The following is a 20,753-nucleotide window of genomic DNA, read 5'->3' as shown; positions in this document are numbered from 1 at the left end:
GCAATTGCCTGAGGTCCCATGCCACAGGGGGCCCTGTGAAGTTAAGTTGCTCAGGCTTCAACTTCAGCACCTGGTGGCAGGGCTTAGGGCCTCAGGCTTCAGTGGTGGGGCTTCGGCTTTCTGCCCTGGGCCCCAGCAAGTCTAATGCCAGCCCTGCTTGGCGGACCCCCTGAAACCTGCTCACGGCTCCCGAAGGAGCCCCGGACTCCTGGTTGAGAACCACTGCTTTAAGGCAATCTGTATACTGTTTACATGAAAGATCAACTGTTCCATTCAGACAAGGTCTATGCCTTAGAGAAACACACTGTAGTAGAGTCTTGATGGGAGTTTAGCTTCTGGTTTTAAAAGATTTAATTTTGGAAAGTGCTTTGTTATGGTAATTTTCCTGGTCTAAATTTTGTCCCCATCTTTAAAGGGACAGAGTCACTGCTCAAACCCAACTGTGTACTTTTGTACTATTGCCCTCTACTGGCCCACTGAGCTGTTACTTTGTCCTTGTTTTTGACACTTGTTTAGAGCTCGCACACCACGCAGACGGGGAGCTGGTGCCAATCTAAACGTATTTCACAACACACACGCGTCCTCAAAAATACCATGTGGCACAACGGTTAGTCTCTGCTCAAGGGCAGGCCCAAGTTTGGAGTAACAAGCTCAGAACTGAGGTGTGCTCTCAGAGGCTGCAAATTAAGACTGAGGTCAATTAGCAGAACTGTGTGTATTATGATGATTATTTGTACTGTGATAGTATTTAGTTCCCCAGCCCCATTGTGCTAGGCAGACTGTACAAGTGTAGTAGAAAGAGGCAATCCCTGCACAGAAAAGCTGTGTGTATGTTGCATCTCTTTATCCCACCCTTCGTCTGTTTGCCTATTTTGACTGGGAGCTATTCAGGGAAGAACTGTACAGCACTTAGCACAATGAGGCCTTCAGATACTGCTGATATACAAATAATTTTCACTACACTATTAATAATAACAACAACAGAGCAATCTGGCATAACACCTGCCTGCACTGCATGCAGCTCTAGCCAGAGCTATTGGGCCTTCACTTTCCTAACTACAAAAAAAAAAAAAAAAAAAGAAGTCATTGCCACCCCAAACTGAATCTTACTGTACTTGTCAGTAGAAATAACTCTGCCTCAATTTCCCTTTCATTAACTTTGCATTTCATATGAAACATCTGCCTCTCTCCCCATGTCAAACTCAGTTCCCCTTAATAGTATTTACGGTACTAACTTTTATGGTACTGCAATGAGCAACCAAGGACAATGTTGACAAGCGACAAACTATCAGCAGCCTTACGAGATGAAGGATTTGGGAACGCTGTCATAACATCAAAAGGGGAACAACAAGCCACTTTTTAAGGTCCAGAATAGCAAGAATTCATTCCCACTGCATCAGAGGAGGAGGAAGGGGTTGCCCTAATATGAATGCCCTAAAATTTGAATTTTAGGGCATTCATATTAGCTTTGCATTCTAGGATTCCCTGTAGGTCTGTTCTATAAAATGAGCCTGTTCTCAGTCTGTAAGTTTGAATTGTTTAAAGAGCCACTGCCACATTCCAACAAACTTTACGCAACTGAAGGATTTTATCTGCCTCCCATTAAAACTTTCCTGTACTTTTTCCTCTGTTTCCTTCCCCATCACTGCTAATGATCTGCATGTAGATGACTTCTTTAAAGAGAGCTTCCTCAGCCTGTCAGAATCACTGAGTGATGCCAAAATCCAGTGTTTATGACACTCCTAATGATTCTTCCCCCAGTTTCTTCTAGCCCCTCTCAGTACGGAAATCATACTAATTTAATCTCACTGACACCATTTTAGGACTCCCTGGGTTTGGTTCATCCCCTTGGTTCGGAGATGTGCAACCTGAGCCAGCAGCCCATGCTGCTACATCTCAGAGGGTTTCATCCCTGGGGAAGGGCAGGCGGTGTTTGCACTGATGTCCTTCCTTAGGTGTTTTTACCAGGAAATGGCAGCTTTAAATTGTGGTTGTTGATATTATTTTTTATTTGTAGGGTGGTAGCACCCAGAAGCCCCAGTCAGGGATTGAGGCCTCATTGTGCTAAGCACTGTGCAAACACCAAGTGCAAGACAATCCTTGCCTCAAAGAGCGTATAATCCAATTTCAGATACAATAAGTGGGTGTGACAAACAAAGAAGTAAGAGGGAAAGAAGAGGGAGGACAAGGGTGACAGCAGTAGCACCATGTGGTTATGTAGAGGAGGTTGTCTGCACAACTAGATAGTTGCAGTGCACTCAGCTCTTAAGTTATTAGATAGAAACAAAATAATATTTATATTGGTAATCCTTACAGCCATTGGCAGTGGGCCATTAACTGTAGGTATCGTGGCAGAGGAGGGACTTGAGGATGGGCTGGAAGGAGGCAAGGACAGTAGTTTTATGGACTAGTAGGGGAAAACATTCCATGCATAGGGGTGGCATGGAGGAAAGCAAAAAGGAATACACAAATGGGTGAAGGAGGCTGGAATCATTGACATGATGGACAGGGTGGGGTCAACGCAAAAAGATGGAAGAGTGGTTAAGTAGGGAGGGGAAGAGTTCTGAAGGGCCGTAAAGATAAGGATAAGAAACTTGAATTGGATGCAGCAGCAGAAGGAGAACCAGTGGAGATGCTCCAAGAGGGAGGCGACATGGTCAGGATGATCCTAGCAGCAGAGCAGCGGTACCGTGGAATGAATGTTAGGGGGGCCGAGGTGGGAATTAGGAAACACAGACAGGAGGGGGCTGCATTAGTCAAGACAGGAGTTGATGCTGGCCCGGGCAAGAGTTTTAGCATTGTTGATCTTAGAAATGTCCTGGTGGAGGAAATGCCATGCTCTGGATATGGCCTTGATTTGTGGGGCTTGAGAGAGGGGGAGTAAGAGTCACAGATGACATCCAGGTTATAGGCCTGAGTAATGGGGAGGATGATGGCACTGTTGGCTGTGACAAGGAGAAGGGGAAAAGGGGAGGGATGACATTGAGTTCCATTTTGGACATGTTGAGTATAAGTGGGTAGTAACACAGCCACAAGCAAAAGCCAGGGTGACAGGCCAAGGTGTGGGACTGGACAGAGGGAGACAGGTCAAGAGTAGAGAAGTAAATTTGTGAGTCATCTGCATAAAATGGGAATTGAAGCCATGTGAGTGGACGAGGTCCCTGGAGAGAGTTGGGCAGATGTTCCATTCAGGGATGCAGAAGGGGCACTACAGAGGGCTACTTGTTGTGCCCTAATCCTGAGCTGCCTGGCCCCATTGCACATTAGAGCTGTAGGGGAGGAGCTCTAATGTGCATAAAGTCAATAGAGGGCTTTATGCCATGGAGGATCAGGGGGAACAGACGTCCACTCTACCCTGCCTTCTCCCCAACTCACCAGAATGCTCCTTCCCCATACGAGGGGCCGGAGAGGACTGCTGGTGCAGAAAGCTGTCGAGCAGCCTCTGCTGTCTAACTTTGGCAGCCTTAAGTCCAATGAGAACTGGAGACCCCTAGCCTGGCACATAGCAGGAGAAGACAAGGGAACCAAGGATGGAGCCCTGTGGAACCTCTACCAGAAGTGGGAGAGGAGAGGAAGAGGGCCCACAGATTGAAATAATGAAGGAACAACCAAAGAGGATGGAGGGAAATCAGGAGTGACATTCATGAAAAAACAGGGAGGACGTCGTTTCAAGGAGGAAGGTGTGGTCAACTGTGCCAAAAGCAGTCAAGAAGTCAAGGAGGATGAGGATGGAGTAGAAGCCCTGTGATTTATTCATGAAGAAATTCTTACTAACTTTGGTGACAGCAGTTTCAGTGGAGTGGAGGGTGGAAGCCAGACTGAAGGGATCTAGGATGGAGGTGGAGGACAGGAAATGGAGACTGTGGTTCTGGACAGCATTTTCAATGATTTCAGCAGTGACGAGGTGGTATTTAAAATAGCAGGGGGCATCAAGGCTGGGTAGGGGCCATAGCATGTTTGTATTATGAGCTGGAGGTTCCTGAGGAAAGGGAGCTGCTGACCAAAAATCTGAGGGAGAGTGGGGGCTAGGAAAATAAGGAGGTGGGAAAGGATGTAGTTGCTGGGGACACAGGGGATTTGGGATGTATGCAGAGCTCACAAAGTGCTTCTGCTCATCTCAAACCGACTAGACAGCGACAGCTGGTGCAGCACCAGAATTCTTCCCTGGATATCATAACCATTCCCTCTTTCATTTCCTCAGCCTTGCTGGTTTGTGAGCAAAGGACCTATCTTACGTTCCAAACATGGAAAATATATCCCAACTCAGGGCAGTATGCTGAGCTACCACTAGCTCTTTAGCTGGCTTTTCCTTGCACTTGATATGTTCAGTTTTACTGATTAAAATATTTTTTTCAGTGCTCATTTTTCTAGTGGCACCATTCTATTACAATCAACTCATTTCATAATTTGAAGTATATTTGATTTTCTTCCACCTTTTTGCTGGGCATTGTGGTGTTTGAATTAGAAAGATTTCAACCATAATTGTCACTGGATGTGTGTAATGGAATGCCAATAATAAATCTGGATATTTTACAACTAATACTGGGGAAACTATGTAATTTGTGTACAGTTCTAATACCTCAGCATCTATTTTCCAATACCTACCATTTTCCCAAACACCTAAAACAAGGATATGTGAATTTGTGAAGACTTTCTCTTTGTTAGTATTGTCCAGGAAACCATTTCCCAGGCATCCTTGTGTGCAGCCCCGATGTAGGATATGTCATTCTGACATAATGAAGGTTGGGTTAAATTTCTACTCTAGCAATAAGCCATAGGAAAGAATATAGAGGTAAATTTCTCATTACCAGTTTTTTTGTGTAGTGTGGAATAAAGTGATCTTAAATCCCAAGAATCCTCTCAGAGGTCAAACTAACTCCAAAATACAGCCACAGAATGTTTCTTCTTCAAAATGGTTACAAGTATTTACTAATACTCACAACAACCCTTGTATGGTAGGTCAATATTATCACCTGCATTTTCATATGGAGAAACTGAGATTTAGGGTACTTACAGTCAGAGGTGTGATTGTAGCTTGTGTGAGCATACGCACACTAGCTTTAATCTACTTAGTATGGCTAAAAATAGCAGTGAAGTTGTGGCAGCACAGGCTTCATGGGCAAAAGTGATCATGAAATGACAGATTTCACGATTTCAAGGAAAGGAAGGCATGAGAGCAGCAGAACAAGGCCAATGGACTTCAAAAAAGCAGACTTCAACATTCTCAGAGAACTGCTAGGTAAGGTACCATGGGAAGAAAATCTAAGGGAAAACGGAGTTCAGGAGAGCTGGTAGTCTGTCAAGGAGACAGCATTAAAGGCACAACAGCAAGCTATCCTGATTCAAAGGAAAGACAGCAAGAATAGTAAGAGGCCAATATGGCTCAATTAGGAGCTCTTGAATTACCTGAAAATCAAAAAGGAACTAACAAAAAGTGGAAACATGGACAAATTGCTAAGGAGGAGTAAAAAAGAATAGCACAAGCATGTAGGAACAAAATCAAAAAGGCTAAGGCACAAAATGAGTTACACCTAGCAAAGAACATAAAGGGCAATAAGAAGAGGTTCTATAAATACACTAGGAGCAAGGGAAAGATGAAGGAAAGTGTAGGTCCACTATTTAGTGGGAAAGGTAAGCTAATAAGGGATGTCATCAAGAAGGCTGAGGGCCTATTTTGCTTCAGTCTTCACTAAAAAGGTTAATTGTGACCAGATATTTAACACAATTAACATTAACAACAAAGGGGAGGGAACACAAGCCAAAATAGGGAAAGAAGAGGTTAAAGAATATTTAGATAAGTTAGATATATTCAAGTTGGCAGGACCTGAGGAAATTTATCCTAGAATACTTAAGGAACTTGCTGAAGCAATCTCCAAACCATTAGTGATTATCTTTGAGGGCGGGTAAGATTCCACATGACAGGAGAAGGTCAAACGTAGTACTATCTTTAAAAAGGGAAAAAAAGAGGACCAAGGGAATTATAGACCAGTCAGCCTAACTTTAATATCTGGAAAGATACTGGGACAAATCATTAAACAATCAATTTGTTAGCACCTAGAGGATAATAGGGTCATAAGAAAGAGCCAACACGGATGTGTCAAGAACAAATCATGCCAAACCAACTTAATTTCCTTCTTTGACAGGGTTACTGGCCTAGTGATAAGAGGGAAGCTGTAGATGTGATATATCTTCATCTTAGTAAGGCTTTTGACACAGTCCCACGTGACATTCACATAAGCAAACTTGGGAAATATGGTATGGATGCGTGCATAACTGGTTGAAAGATCGTACTCAAAGAATAATTATCAATGATTCACTATTGAACTAAGTGGATTTATCTAGTGGAGTCCCACAGGGGTCTGTCCTTGGTCTGGTACTATTCAATATTTTAATTAATGACTTGGATAATGAGTGCCACAGAAAAACCCAGAAGGAAATTAATAATTCTGTTTTCAGAGCATGGTTTGAATAGTGTGCAGTTGTGGATGACACCAGGCTGGAAGGAGTTGCAAGTGCTTTGGAGGGCAGGATTAGAATTTAAAATGACCATGTCAAATTGGAGAATTGGTCTGAAATCAACAAGGTGCAATTCAATAAAGACAAGTTCAAAGTACTACATTTTGGAAGGAAAAATCAAATGCACAAATATAAAATTGAGATTAATTGGCTGTGCAGTAGTACTGCAGAAAATGATCTGGGTGTCACAGTGGATCACAAATTGAATATGAATCAACAATGTGACGCAGTTGTGGAAAAGGCTAATATAATTCTAGGGTGTATGAACAGGTCATTGCATGTAAGACACAGGGGGTGATTGTCCAATTGACACTGGTGAGGCCCCAGCTGGAATACTATGTCCAGTTCTGGGCACCACACTTTAAGAGATATGTGGACAAATTGGAGAGAGTCCAGAGGAGAGCAACAAAAATATAAAAGGTTTAGAAAACCTGATCTCTGAGGAAATGTTTAAAAAAAAGGACATGTTTAGTCTTGAGAAAAATCAGACTGAGTAAGAACCAGATAACAGCCTTCAATACGTGAAGGGCTGTTACAAACAGGATGGTGATCAATTGTTCTCCATGTCCACTGATTGCTGAATCTGCAGCAAGGGAGATGTAGGTTAGATATTAGGAAAAACTTTCTAACTAAAAGGATAGTTAAGCTCTGGAACAGGCTTCCCAGGGAGGTTGTGGAATCCCCATCACTGGAGGTTTTTAAGAACAGGCTGGACAAACACCTGCCAGGGATGATTTAGGCGTACTTGGTCCTGCCTCAGTGCAGGGGACAGGACTACATGACCTGTCGAGGTCCCTTCCAGGCCTATGTTTCGATGATTCCAGCGTAAACTGTTCAAACCCACCCAGAACCCTGGGTACATACCCACATTACTAGCCCATGCCAGGGTCTGTGCTGCTGCATCTTTACTTCTATTTTGGGCCATGCTAACTATATTAAAGCTAGCATGGGTATGTCTACCTGTGTTACAATCACACCTTCAATTGCAGTGTAGACATTCCCACACAAAGGTGAATAGCCTAATCCTAAACCCCCTTGAATTGAAAGAGTCTTTCCACTGGCTCAAATGGGGCTCAGACCAGGCCCAATGTGACTTGTCCAAGACTAATTTACAAGTCAGTGGCAGAGCTGGGGTTGGAACCCAAGAGTTCCCAGTCCTGTGCTCAGTCGATCAGATCATTCTTCCTCTCTGCAAAACCGACAAATACACCTGACAAATAAAACTAACAGCTACTTTGTGAAGTTTGTCTCCCATTGAGGTGTTACCCCCATGCACAGTGCATGGCGGCCAAAAATATTTCACATTTCATACTAGAGAGGGGCAGGTATAAATCCAGAGGAACACATTGAGGATATAAACTCCCAGTGTGTCAGTGGATGTGAGGAGTATATTTGAAACAGGTGAGCCAGGAGGGAATCTTCGCACTAGCCACTGCAGCTGTAGATGCTCAAGAGAAAGAACCTGTCTAGTTATTTCATGCTAAAAAACCTCTAAGATTATTCAAATATAGTACTCACAGCTACCAAAAAGGAGCCTTTGGCTTTGGGGAAATGCTGAGGTGATCTGAGTGACAGGTGACTGAATGCTGCGGGTGACAAAAGAATTTTACTCAGGTCACACTATAAAGGTGACTTTAGTATTGTAAACTGAAAGTCTCTGAACTCTACCTGTCTTTCTCCTCGTACGCTATAGTAGATGAAGGGAGGGGGGAAAGAGTTTTGATGGAGATCAAATGCACTGACGCGACCTTGTATAAACAGCTGTGAAAAATCTCAAATCCAGCTGCTGGCAACATACATCTAGAGCAGAGGTGGGCAAACTATGGGCCGCGGGCCACATCCGGCCCGCGGGACTCTCCTGCCCGGGCCCTGAGCTCCTGGCTTGGGAGGCTAGCCCCCGGCCCCGCCCCCGCTGTGCCCCTCCCCCGCAGCCTCAGTGCGCCGCGCCACTGGCGCAATGCTCTGGGCAGCTGGGCAGTGCAGCTGCAGAGCCTGGCCTGAACCGGTGCTCTGTGCTGCGCTGTGGCGTGGCTGGCTCCAGCCGGGTGGCGTGGCTGTTGGATAGAGGGCAGGGGAGTTCGGGGTGTGGATAGGGGTCGGGGCGGTCAGAGGGCAGGGAACAGGGGGGTTGAATGGGAGCAGGGGTCCAGGGGAGCAGTCAGGAAGGAGGGGTGGTTGGATGGGGTGGTGGGAGGCAATCAGGGGCAGGGGTTCCGGGGTTGGTCAGGAAGGGGGGGGGGGGTTGGATGGGGTGGTGGGGGGCAGTCAGGGGCAGGGATTCTGGGGGGGGTCAGGGGACAGGAAGCAGGGGGGGGTTGGACAGAGGGCAGGGGAGTTCAGCGTGGTGGTCAGGGGGCGGGGGTGTGGATAGGGGGCGGGGCGGTCAGAGGGCGGGGAACGGGGGGGGGTTGTATGGGTGCAAGTGTCCCAGGGGGCAGTCAGGAAGGAGGGGGCGTTGGATGGGGCAGCGGGGGGCAGTCAGGGGTGGGGGTTCTGGGGGCAGTCAGGGGACGGGGGGGGAAAGGGGCAGGGGTCCCAGGGGGGCCGTCAGGGAACAGGGGGGGTTGGATGGGGCAGGAGTCCGGGGGGGGGGGGCGTCAGGGGGCGAGAAGCGGGGGGGGGGGAAGGACAGGGGGCAGGGGCCAGGCCACACCTGGCTGTTTGGGGAGGCACAGCCTCCCCTAACCGGCCCCCCATACAATTTCCGAAACCTGATGCGGCCCTCAGGCCAAAACGTTTCTCCAGCCTGGGCCAAGTCATTGACATAGGGTGTTTCTGAAAGTGTATATCCATTATTTCATTACGTCTCCCCTCATCCCATACGCCTTACCAGGTAGGCTGTAGATATACAGTATGGATAAATCAATATATTATCAGAGGGACTTTCCCTTTATAAGAGCCAGGCCTTAAGCATCATACGTTATTTCTGTTAGCCTATTATTACTGTACGTGGGGGGACAGAAATGAATGCATGCATGGGCAGTCCTAAAGATCAATTTCTGCCATTCAGATGTATATTACTAATCAACTACCCACAGAAGGTACCAGTATGAACTCCAATGAAGAAGTACACGGGGGGTCACCATTATTTAAAACAGGCTGGCAGCTTGCTATGCTATTTTGCTTAAAACTGCTCATTATTTAACAAAAAGCCCTTCACAAAATGCCCTTTTGTAAAGGGCCAGAAGTAACAGATTAGCAATTCTGACCTTCCTGAGCAACAGGGAATCACAATTAGAGTCTGACTGGTGTGAGAGCTGCATGAACATTTGTGGGTTATCACACATCAGCTGCAATATTCAGTGTAAATCTTCTCACTTTCTAATGGCACCACTAGGTGGGGCTCTCCATTTAGTCATCTGAAGCAAATTCACACTCTGAAAATTATTTCTATCCTTCAGTGTCTCAAGTATATTTCTCCACATTATCCTCCTGTTCCTCCTTTCTTCTTGCCTGTTAGTGCTGGCTTCCATTACTGTGCCTCTGAGCAGTGGGAAGGAATGAGGTGCTTTCTCTGGAACACATGCCAATGTCACAGCCACAGGGGCCACTTTCAGAGCTGTAACTGGAAGTCAATCGGCAGAAAGCATGGGGAATGTATCATATGAGACATAGGCACCAAAAAAAAAAAAAGAAGAGAGAATAATAATAAACCCTTTGCGTTTCCTGAGAGGGTTATCTTGGGGGCAGGGGCAGAATTGTTTTGTGGTTCTTGCACCATAAGAGAGCAGAAGGAAACATTCTTAAAATTGGTGAGAAACATAGGGCTAAACTGATAGCTGACGCCAGAGGGTGTAACTCCCTTAATTTTAATGCAGTTAAGTGCATGTACACCGATATACAGATTTACAAGGTGAATGGGATAAAAGTAGGAATCAGATTGCATCCAAATGGTGCAGGGATCTTGTAAAGCCAAACAGCTCACCTCACTGTGTGTCTGTGTGAGATGAAAAAAAACTGAACGAGTTGTGAATTTGAAGCAAAGGCTTTCCTGCATCAATCCCATTCACTGAAATGTGTATCTCTCTTTATATTCAGAGAGCCCGGGCCTGTGCAATTAAACTGAATATCTGCATACTTGGAACCCTTGTTGGATGACTTTGATCAAACATTACCAATTGTTAAGAGAGAAGAAGAGCAAAGGAAAAATGAGATTCAATAGGGATTAAGGAATTGAAATCCTTCTGTCTGACCAGGGGGTGTCCTCCTTACCCCACACACTGGGCTCTGGTGGTCAGCCTCTCTTTGCAGAGGGAAAAAGTCTCCATTAAAGGAGGCTGTGTTAAATGATCAGAGGTCCAGAGTTCGCTCAGTCAAGTATGTTCATATTCATTACTATACAATACAATTTCAAGTCACCCCTTCCAATTTCAGTACACTAATTATTCTGCCTTGGCAGGCTCTTGTCTTGCAATTATATATCAAACCTGCTTGGATCATAATTCCATTTCCAGGGTACAGTGCTGGGTTAACAGTACCTCATGGGGAGAACAATTTCAGTAACATTTTGAATGTTTCCTCTGTCACAGACATCCTAGAATCCTACACACTAGAGATGGAAAAGACCTAATAGGTCACCCAGCCCATGTCCCTGCTAATACAGGAAGCTACTACACATTTACTAGTGCTTGGTCCAATATAATTTTCAAATTGCCAAGTAATGAGGGCCTTCCACCACTTCCCTTGGAACCATTCCCCAGTCTAATAGATCTCACTGTCTCAGTTTCTCCTTTCTTCACTTCATCAATTACATCTAGTTATATCCCCTTCTGCCACCCTAAATAATTCCTCTCCTCTGCTTGGTGTTCACACATTTCTAATATCTGAAGCTATTATGCTCCACTTAGGGTCTGACCCAACTGTTTCACTGTGTGTGGGAGGGGGAAGGGGGTGCGTGAACAGCCTCACCTATATTTACCTGAGGTACTCGTAGAGTCCATACATGGGCAAGAAGTCAATGTCAGACAAAAACATGTATGGTGTGCTGATGTGCTTCATGGCCACATTCCGCAGGAGATTCACAGGATAGAACTGCCCCTCCTTGTACACTATATGGTACCCAACATTGCGTCGGCTCATGAGGACTTCCGAGCCCTGGGCGTAGCGCAGGAACTGTTGGGCCTCTGCATCAGAAAGATAGAGTGCTAGGCTGATTGGACCCTCCCAATGTTTGCAGATAGCTTCAAGCATCTGGAGCCTGAAAGAAGAAGGGGAAGAATCAAAAAAGGGAAACGGATATCTCTGGAACTCTTCCTGCCATAGACCATGATGCTGCATGAAGGCCTGTACAGGTGGACTCCTGCACCTATGTGAAGTCCCACTGAAGTCAGTGGGGCTCTGTGCAGGGATCTGCCTGTGTATTTTCCCTTACAGTGGGGGCTTTATGATCCAAGGTGGTTCTGAGGGCTCTCATCTTCCACTGAAGTCAAGGTAACCTCAGCTAGCAAGGTTTTGTAGCTCCTTTCAAGCAGCTGGTGGAAGGGAACAGATGTAGAAGCCCACAATGCACTTGGCCTGCTATAAAACTACAAGGGCCCTGGAAGGGCAGGGTCCTAAAAGGTTTTGAGAGGGAATGAAATTTTAAGGTCATACAATGTGATGGATTGGGTGATTACTGCATTTTATGAAAATTCCTACCGACCAAAAGAAAACATACTGTCAGGACAATGTCACAAAGATGGCACTTCTACAGAAATGGGATGGGGTGGATGGGGTATGTGGGGTGTGTGGAGGAGGTGGAATGGCAGGGGGATTGGACCATGGAGCATAAACAGAAAACATTTCAAACAGAAATAGCCTTTAAAATATCAATTTGTATAATTTTTAATGATTTCTCTCCAAGCTGTTATGCCATTGACTTTTAAAAATAGATTTTATATATAATATTTTTTAAAAACTCATACATCAGTAATGACATTATTGACAAAAACACCAAACAGAGATTCCATAGATTCCATACACAAAGCTAAATTAAATCCTATCTGGTCAAAATGCTCTAAACACTCCAGGCAGTTTCTAGAGGGACATATAGAGATTAAGATGTAATGCCTAAAAATACAGCAGGCGCTGGTTAGAAAGCATCTTTAGTTAATGTTAAGTGAAACAAGGCTATAAAGCATAGCCAGGTATTCTATTCAAAATCAGCAAGAATAGACCATGGAGTACGATTGTTTTCTCTACCTTCCAAATCTCCACATCAGTAGATTTTTTCCCCCATTAATATTCATACAAGACACAAGAAAAGTTTTCTGCATCATAGTAATCAAAGGAAATAATTTCCCACTCCTACGATCTCCCTAAGCTTTGTAGCAGAAAGGAACGATGTGTTCATACCAGCAAAATATAAATTCTGATTTTTATTTAATAGCTTTTTCTTCCAGCTTTGAGTGATCCTGATGACATCCAGGAAGATATAAAGCTTTTTCCCTAGATACGAAAGATTACCTTGACTAGTCCATACCTGGTGCATTATTTTCTTTTTATCTATTATTGAAACAAAGGTTATTATCAGGGTGCAACATGTAGCTGTATTAGAAACAGAGATTGATAAAAAAAGATCTAAAAGGTATGTGAAAGGCTTTAGGCTACTGATTTTAGGAATCATAAATAAAACCTGTACTGTAGCTAAGCAATAAAGAAAAGCATACTTTTTTTTTTTTTTGCTACACAGTAGAAACCAATTAATCAGCAAAATCCTATTAATCAGATCTCAGATAAAGGGCACCCTTGCTTAAATGGGAAAATTGCCAGGGAACAGATGCAGAGCAATGCCTTTCAAGGACTCTAAGCAATGGATACATGGTACATATAACTCATTTAAACGGCACGCCTGATGATGTCTGCAAACTCTGCACAGTAGTTAGGAGGGAACTGTTTTTTGTTCATATAAATTTCCCACTGTATACCTTTGCTCACTTCAGGATACTTCTACTCCGGGGAGAATTCTATGTCACTGAGCAAGAACAGAACTAATGTCCCCCACAGATTCCCCCCCACCCTGCAGAAGAATCGAATCTGATGTGGAGATGAAGAAAAGCTGTGAGAGGGGTCACACTGCAATTACACCTTTCACCCACCAGGGGCTGATGTGGTGCCAGAAAAGAGGGCAGCTGGTTCATGGGCCGGAGCAGCCAGCCATTGAGAGGGAGGGGGCAGAGGCTGGCTTCTCACAGCACCCTGCCTGTGGGACCAGGTGAGAAGGCATGGGATATGAGGGGGGATGGATAGAGGGGGCACATGGTGCTGCTGGGGGGGGCGTCACACAGACTGGGATTCAGAGGGCTAGTGGGGACACAGACTAGGGCTGGGGCCATGAACTAGTTGGGTGATAACATTGAGCAGGGGCTGAATGGGGGTGCAGGGCCACATGGGGATGGGGGAGAGGGTGCAGGGACACATGGGGACAGGGGCACCTATGCTTGGCAGAATGGGAAGTGGGGGTGCAGGGACACATGGAGACAGGGGCAGCTATGCCTGGCAGAGTAAGGGACACATGGGGAGAGGAGAGAGTGGGAGTGCAGGGACGCATGGGGACATGTGCAGATATGCCTGGCTGAATGCGAAAGGCTAGGGGTCTGCCAGGGTCTACATCGGGGAGGCTCCACAACTCCCTAACAATCCCTCCCCTATTCCATACGTCTCCCACCCAGACCTAACAACCCTCCAGGTTCACTCCTAGCCTCCTTCTTAGCAATTACTTCCCTCTCCCTCAGCTCCTAAATTATCCCTGGCTCGCCCAAGCCTCTGCACTGCTTTTGAGGGGTGTGGGAAATAAGTTTCTGTATTTCAGTTTTAATGAATTATTACTCAAAGTTCTGTATTAATATGTCTAATAAGGAATCTATTTGTCAAAAACATTTTCTGAATCTTTTGTGTTGTCTGTATTGTTACAGCCATGCTTGCTGACAGGTATTTTGAAACAAATTACCAAAATAAATTGAAACTCGTGTGATTATATCGTGTTATTTTGACAAATAAAATGTGCAGAATTTTGCAGAATTTTAAAATATTGTGCGCAGAATTTTTTTTTTGGCGCAGAATTTTTATTTTTTTGGTGCAGGATTCTCCTGGGAGTAATACTTCCAGCTCTGTTGTGTCTTTCTAAATGACATGCTCAGATCCACCACAAGTTATTGGGCTTGATGCAGGAATCACAGGGTGAAATTCTATGATCTGTATTATTCAGGAGGTCAGACTAGATGATCATAATTGTTCTTTCTGGCCTTAAAATCTACAAATTATGGCTTCTAAAGCAAGAAATATAGTTTCTTTGGTTTTTCAAAAAATTGCTCTGTGCAATGCTTACTTTTAAAGCAGTTCATGAAGTAAATATCGCCCAGCACAATGTAGTCTCTGACAAATCAAGATGATCAGTTGGTACATGTTTGTTTCCAACAGGGACTACGCCAGTCAAGAGGATTTTACTGTAATTCTTTTTTGTTTGTTTGATTGTTTCTTTGTGATCAACTTCCCCCTTAGGAATTCTTTTGCCACTTGACTCCCTCTTATTCCGATTTCAATACACTCAACTGGTGTCAACTGTGGCTTTCTTTGTCTGCACTTCAGGCTTGCACTGTCACAACTACTTCTGACAGCTGAATGCTAAGGACAGACAGTGCCTTAGAAAGGCAGTATAGCCAAGGTATACTCCTGAATAATGCCTGCATAGCTCGTGATGCAGTCAAGCAATGTCCAGAAGAGAACACATCAGTCTGAAAGACAACATATAACAAGTAACAAACACCAATGAATGTGCCTCCCTCTGTGGGCATCTATTTTGGACTTCTAAAATGTACCTCTGCTCCCCTTCCCTCTCCCCCCGGCCTGCACGACAAACATCTGTAAACCTATCACTGCAATCATGTCTGTCTTAACCCCAGTGGGACTAGATCTGGAGACACTGATAGCTGCTGACTTGGGTTCCCTTTTCTTCTTACAATAGTTTGAAGGAATAATGCAGGTGTATACCATACAGCATATCATTTATGTACATGTCTATCTCTATCTGAGACACTATTCACAAATCTCTATAACTGCTATAGAGGAGCTTAATAAAAGCAGCTAAAGAAGATAAAAAAGGCAGCAACTGAAAGACATGAGGGAAAAATAAAACAGCTAAATGCTTCTTTGGTAAGATATTATTTATTGATTTTAGCTGAAAGAGAGTATTTTCAACCCAAATCAATAAATTATAACAACACACCAATGAAGCATGGAAGGATTTTTCCTGAACTGCATTGGAAGGGGTGTTCTTTCTGAATAAAACCGTGCAGCTCTGTCTATCAGTAAAATGTGTGTCCCTGTGAGGATCCAGAACAGATGATCAGACTTTGCATCATTGCCAGTGAAATGGCACAGAGCTGCAGCTCATTCTTTTGAATTAAATTCTGGAGGGAAAACACACACATACCAGCTTTACTAATTTATTGTGGCATTCACTCAGAGTCTGGTTTTTTTACTCAAAGGTTTGCAAACACTTAAGAAATTAAATGTTTCTTAAATTAAAAATCAATACACGAAGCTCTGGTGAACATGGAAAATCATAGCTGAATGTGCAGAATATGGTGCCGAGGAGGTGGCTAAGTGGTGCCACTTTCATTAGACTGTATTTATTTTTATAATATTCTGCAAATGTTTTGTCAATCTGAATTCCTTTGGTCCTCCCTGGAATAGTGCTGACCTTCTGCGGGAGCAAAAGAGGTGTCGTGCATGTGTCATATTGTGTTCTATATGTGCTCCACTTAATGCAGCACCAGTTGCCTGTTCAGATTAAAGTGGTGTTTTCCCCCTCTTGTAACACATTCTGATAGCAGCCAGAGCGAGGCATGACTGCAGATTCAGACTAAAAACTGCATGAAAATGGAGACTGACTTAAGTAAAGTACAATCAAGGTGGTTGATTTTGGGGTGGGCTTTGTTGTTGTTTTTAATATAAATTTTTAAGTTTCAGAAAGTGGGCCACTAATTGCAATTGCTGGAATTAGATAAGACAAGTACTGTGTACTGGCTGGTCAGCAAATGGAATTTTCATCCTGGACCCTCAGAAAATTAGTTTCCATTTCAGAACAGAAAACTGAAATATTGTAAAATTGAGCAGAATGATAAATTCTGAAAAGTTTCAAACCATGAAAACTTTATTTTTTTCAAGAAATGAAATAATCTGAGATGTTGAAAAAAAAAATTTTTTTGTTTCAAACTGACATTTCAAATTGAAAAAATGTTCCATTTCTCAATGTCAGTTAGAAACAATATTTTGTTTCAATTCTCCTGATGAGAGGGAAAAAAAAAAAAAAGGATTGAAATTGACATTTTTCACAGGAAAATGTTAGTGTCGAGGAAATTGCACTTGCAAATGAGACTTTTTTTATGCTGAACATTTTGACCAGCTCTTGTACTGTGTCAACATCCAGTACACAGTTCTCCTAATTTTTATAGGGTATTATAAATCACAACAAATAAACAATGCCCCACAGTCCTGAGTGGAAGTAACCTCTGCTATTCCAAACCTCAGCTTCTCATGCAGCTCTGCCAATGCACCTCAGTTCCTGGCATAGATAAACCGTGGATGCTTGTACAACACCTGCTTGTACTCTTCTTCATTTCAGAGTGCAAGTCCCCTATTTGCACAATTAAAATGTCATATTCCTCTCTCTAATGCATGGCACTGCTGAAATTCTGGGAAGCGTCTTGGAGTTTGTAGGAGATATTCACTGTTTCTGATTTCCTTATAGAACAAAAGAGCTTTCCCTACCTGTCCATTGAGAGCTGAGCCACCAGAGTTACATCAGTGTTGTCTGAGGCAGGCTCGTACTCATAGTGTAGAAAATATAAATGAGTGCGATGGACGGTGAAGCGCTCCCGACGAAATTCGTAGCACAGGTCATCCTCATCCAGCTCGGACAGCTGCTTCTGAAGCTGTAAACAAACATCGGGCATAAAGGTGCTGTACTCCATATTTCTTATTGCAAAGCATGGAGAATAATGAGTTCTGGGAGCCCGGTCTTGGCACAACTGAACCACAGATTGAATGGGGGGGGGGGGGGGAAGTAGTGGTATTCTCCCAAGCCTCATCTATTTGAGTCATAGAACAAGGTGCCAAAAAAAGCCACTTACAATAGATTGGGCAGAACTTTACAGTATGATTGTCCCTTGCCTTTTTGGATTCTTTGACCAGCAGTGAAACAGCCAACACTGGCATTTAAATTATCATTAGGTTTCAGAGTCATCACTCTGATAAGACAAATAAGGTAGTTCACATCTCTCTCAGAGCTAATGTTTCAGACTGTCTGTAGACTCAGGCAGACATCACGGCACTGAACTACATTAGGTTCACACTGTGAAGATGTTCTTTGCCACTACAATGGTTAAAGATGTAGGCCTACATTTTGAAATGAGACTAGTGATTTGAGGTGCCCAACCTGAAATACTTTAAAGGAGCCTGATTTTCAGAAGTTGGATGCTCAGCACTTTATAAAAATAAGGCCCTTTCAAGGTCAAGATGGGCACCCAAAAACAAAAACACCCAAAATCAATAGTCACTTTTGAAAATGGAGGCTTTAAATGGAAAAAAAAAGAAAAAGAAAAAAGAGAAGCTTAGATTCTGGAACAGAAAAGTATGCCAAGCCACCATGATCCATCCCAATTCCACTCCTCTATCAAATTCTTTAAAAAACAAACAACTGGACTGAATATTTAAATAGCATTCATTTAAAAAGACAAATCCAAGCAGTTAGCCTTTCTGGAAGAGTCCTATGAAATTTAATAAGGATGAAACCTTTAGGGTCTCATAGAAATTAAATAGGGTTCTATGGGAATTACTCTTAAGAACTCTAGAACTTAATAAAGAACAATTGTCTTTTTATACCTTTTACAAACTGCCCTATAAAAGTGATATAATTCTCTAATAAATTACATAGAATGATCTAAAAAACCTAAGCAAGGCTATCATTCTTTATTACATTTTATAGGATTTTTCTATACAAATTAGCCCAAAGTGCATGTCACCTTAAAATGGATATGCTCTAGTGATGAATGGTTTACAAGCATTTATTTAAAAAAAGAAAATTGTTTTTTTGGTCAGTTAAGAATATTTTAAAAAGCTTCATTATTTTCATGAAGCAGATTTTTAAATGTGAGAGGTCATCTGTGCTGACTCTGTGGCAGCAGCAAATATGCTGTTGTCTGAGATGTAAATATAATTGTTGACATCAATGATGAATCACAGAGCTACATGTTTCCCTCTTGCAGCCTGATGGAATAATTAGTGGTACTTTTTCATATATCACTCTTCAGTCTTCTCCTGAATAAACTGCTTTTGCAGCCTGATTGAAGGCCCACTGAAGTCAGTGAAAAGATTCCCTTTGATTCCACTGGGCTTTGGATCAGGGCCTAAGTCCTTCACTGAGCTCTGAAAATATCTGTCAAATGAGAATACTTTTGGAAAGACTATAGTCCAAATTGTGCAGTTTTTTCTCAGGCAAAACTACCTTGGAATTCTAGGTCACTTCTGCCTCAAAATAAATGAGAAATTCCTTAACGTTTTGTTCGTGTTTTATCCATTCTGCTTTACAAAACACTGTGCAGCATAGGCTCTCCCCTAAAAAACAAAATTGGCAGAGTGACTAGATGGAATATCTTCATTTGTTTTTCTTTTCCTCCCTCGTAAAAAGAGGTTAATATTCCCTTATTAGATCAGCCTGAAGTTTAAATGGTTAGAAGAAATAGTTACAGAGCATTTCTTGTAGATACCTTAGGATCTTACTTTATTTTACAAATGACCAGGCTATAAGTTTGTAATTGCACAGCAGCTATTAAGTAGGCAGTCTTCAGATTTCTTCAGGGTTCCAAACTAAAAGGACATAAAGACTTAATTATGAGTTACAGAATAACATTTTGAGCTAAATTTCAGCTAGGGGCTCTGTTGAGCACTGGGGGAGAAACAGCAGCTTATGTATCCCAGTGCTTTGACTGTGAAAGTCATAAAACCACCAAGGGTGCTGGTGGGGAGTGCAGTGAGTAGCAGAACCTGCTATACCTATAGGCAAGGTGTAGCTTTTTCTTCCCTCCTGCACTTCCCAGAGCACAGGATGTAGACATGTCCTTGTTTCCCGCTCTGCCCAGATATGGTTCCTCTGAGCTAGTTAGCAATGCCGACAGTCCCAGAGACTCTCCTTTGTACTCCCCAATGCCAGCAGCCAAAATTGGCTGCCTCCAGCTTTGGTACCCTAGAGGAGGGAATCAAAGGACCGCTTGCATCCTTTCCTCCCCTCTAGGTCATTCACATAGTGACAGCCATAATTTGACCCCTCATGTTATTAGTACTTAGAATCTGCAAGAAGTCTGCGTATATGCTGTAATTACAGGGTAACCCATGACCAGGAAAGCAATAACATGTGACCTGATGTATAGAAAGGCCCCACATATTTGGCTCAATCCTGTAACTTTCTGAGACCTCTGGCCTTGATCCCGCAAAACACGTGCACACAAACTTAATTTTAAGAATGTGACTCATTCCATTAAAGTCAGTGGGACTCTCACATGCTGACAGTTAAGCACATGAGTAATTTCTTCACTGGAGCACAGCCAGAATGCTCAGCACTGTACAGCATCAAGTCCATTATGAGGCAAAAGGCTAAGCACCTACCTCCACCTACTGAGTGCAAAGTCAGTAAAAGTTCCTCTTGGGACATGTTCAGAAAGCGAGTTAGCCAATCAGATTCCTGTCTTATCCAACCTATTTCAAGTGACAAGTTTCATTTTTAAAATGAAATTGCTACAACTGGCACCAGCCACACTGCAACTCTGTAGACATCTTCCAAAGCCAAGTAACTAAGCAAAGAAAACCAGCCCCTTGAAGGTGGCTTAGTGATATTCCAGCAGAAACACCCATCTTCTCTGGCAACTGCCAATGACAAAAGCTGAAAAAAGAAAGTTTGGGAAGTGAAATTGCCACGTATTTATCTACTGGGTGTTCTCTTTTCTGGAAGTCCAGCACTTTACAACAAATAGCTAATAACTACAGTGTGTTAAAATTAAATTCATTAAAACAAGTATTAAGGAGACATTGTCAAGTTGAAAAACACATTTTGTACCTACTAGTGTTACAAGCAGAACCAAGGACTATGCAGCAGAAAAATATTAGAGAGGAAAAAATCTCTGTTGTTTGGTCTTTTTATTTTGTGCATTTGCCAGAAGTCTGGCCCAGATCCTCCAAGGTATTTTAGACACCTAGGGTTGCCA

General features: G+C 43.2%; 1 protein-coding gene across 3 annotated transcripts in view; it reads right to left on the bottom strand.

The window, feature by feature from the left end:
* The window catches only part of LARGE1 (LARGE xylosyl- and glucuronyltransferase 1), a 273,403-nt gene that overhangs the window by 21,747 nt on the left and 230,903 nt on the right, over positions 1-20,753 (bottom strand). For all 3 annotated transcript variants that reach the window (XM_065415070.1, XM_065415078.1, XM_065415086.1), the window contains 2 exons: positions 17,266-17,429; positions 11,435-11,713 (listed from right to left, as the gene is read on the bottom strand). In XM_065415070.1, coding sequence (XP_065271142.1) covers positions 11,435-11,713; positions 17,266-17,429 — 443 coding nt within the window. The remainder of the gene's footprint in view (positions 1-11,434; positions 11,714-17,265; positions 17,430-20,753) is intronic.

This window comes from Emys orbicularis, chromosome 1 (assembly GCF_028017835.1).
Source record: "Emys orbicularis isolate rEmyOrb1 chromosome 1, rEmyOrb1.hap1, whole genome shotgun sequence".
NCBI lineage: Eukaryota > Metazoa > Chordata > Testudines > Emydidae > Emys > Emys orbicularis.
This window is presented reverse-complemented; position numbering and strand designations above follow the sequence as displayed.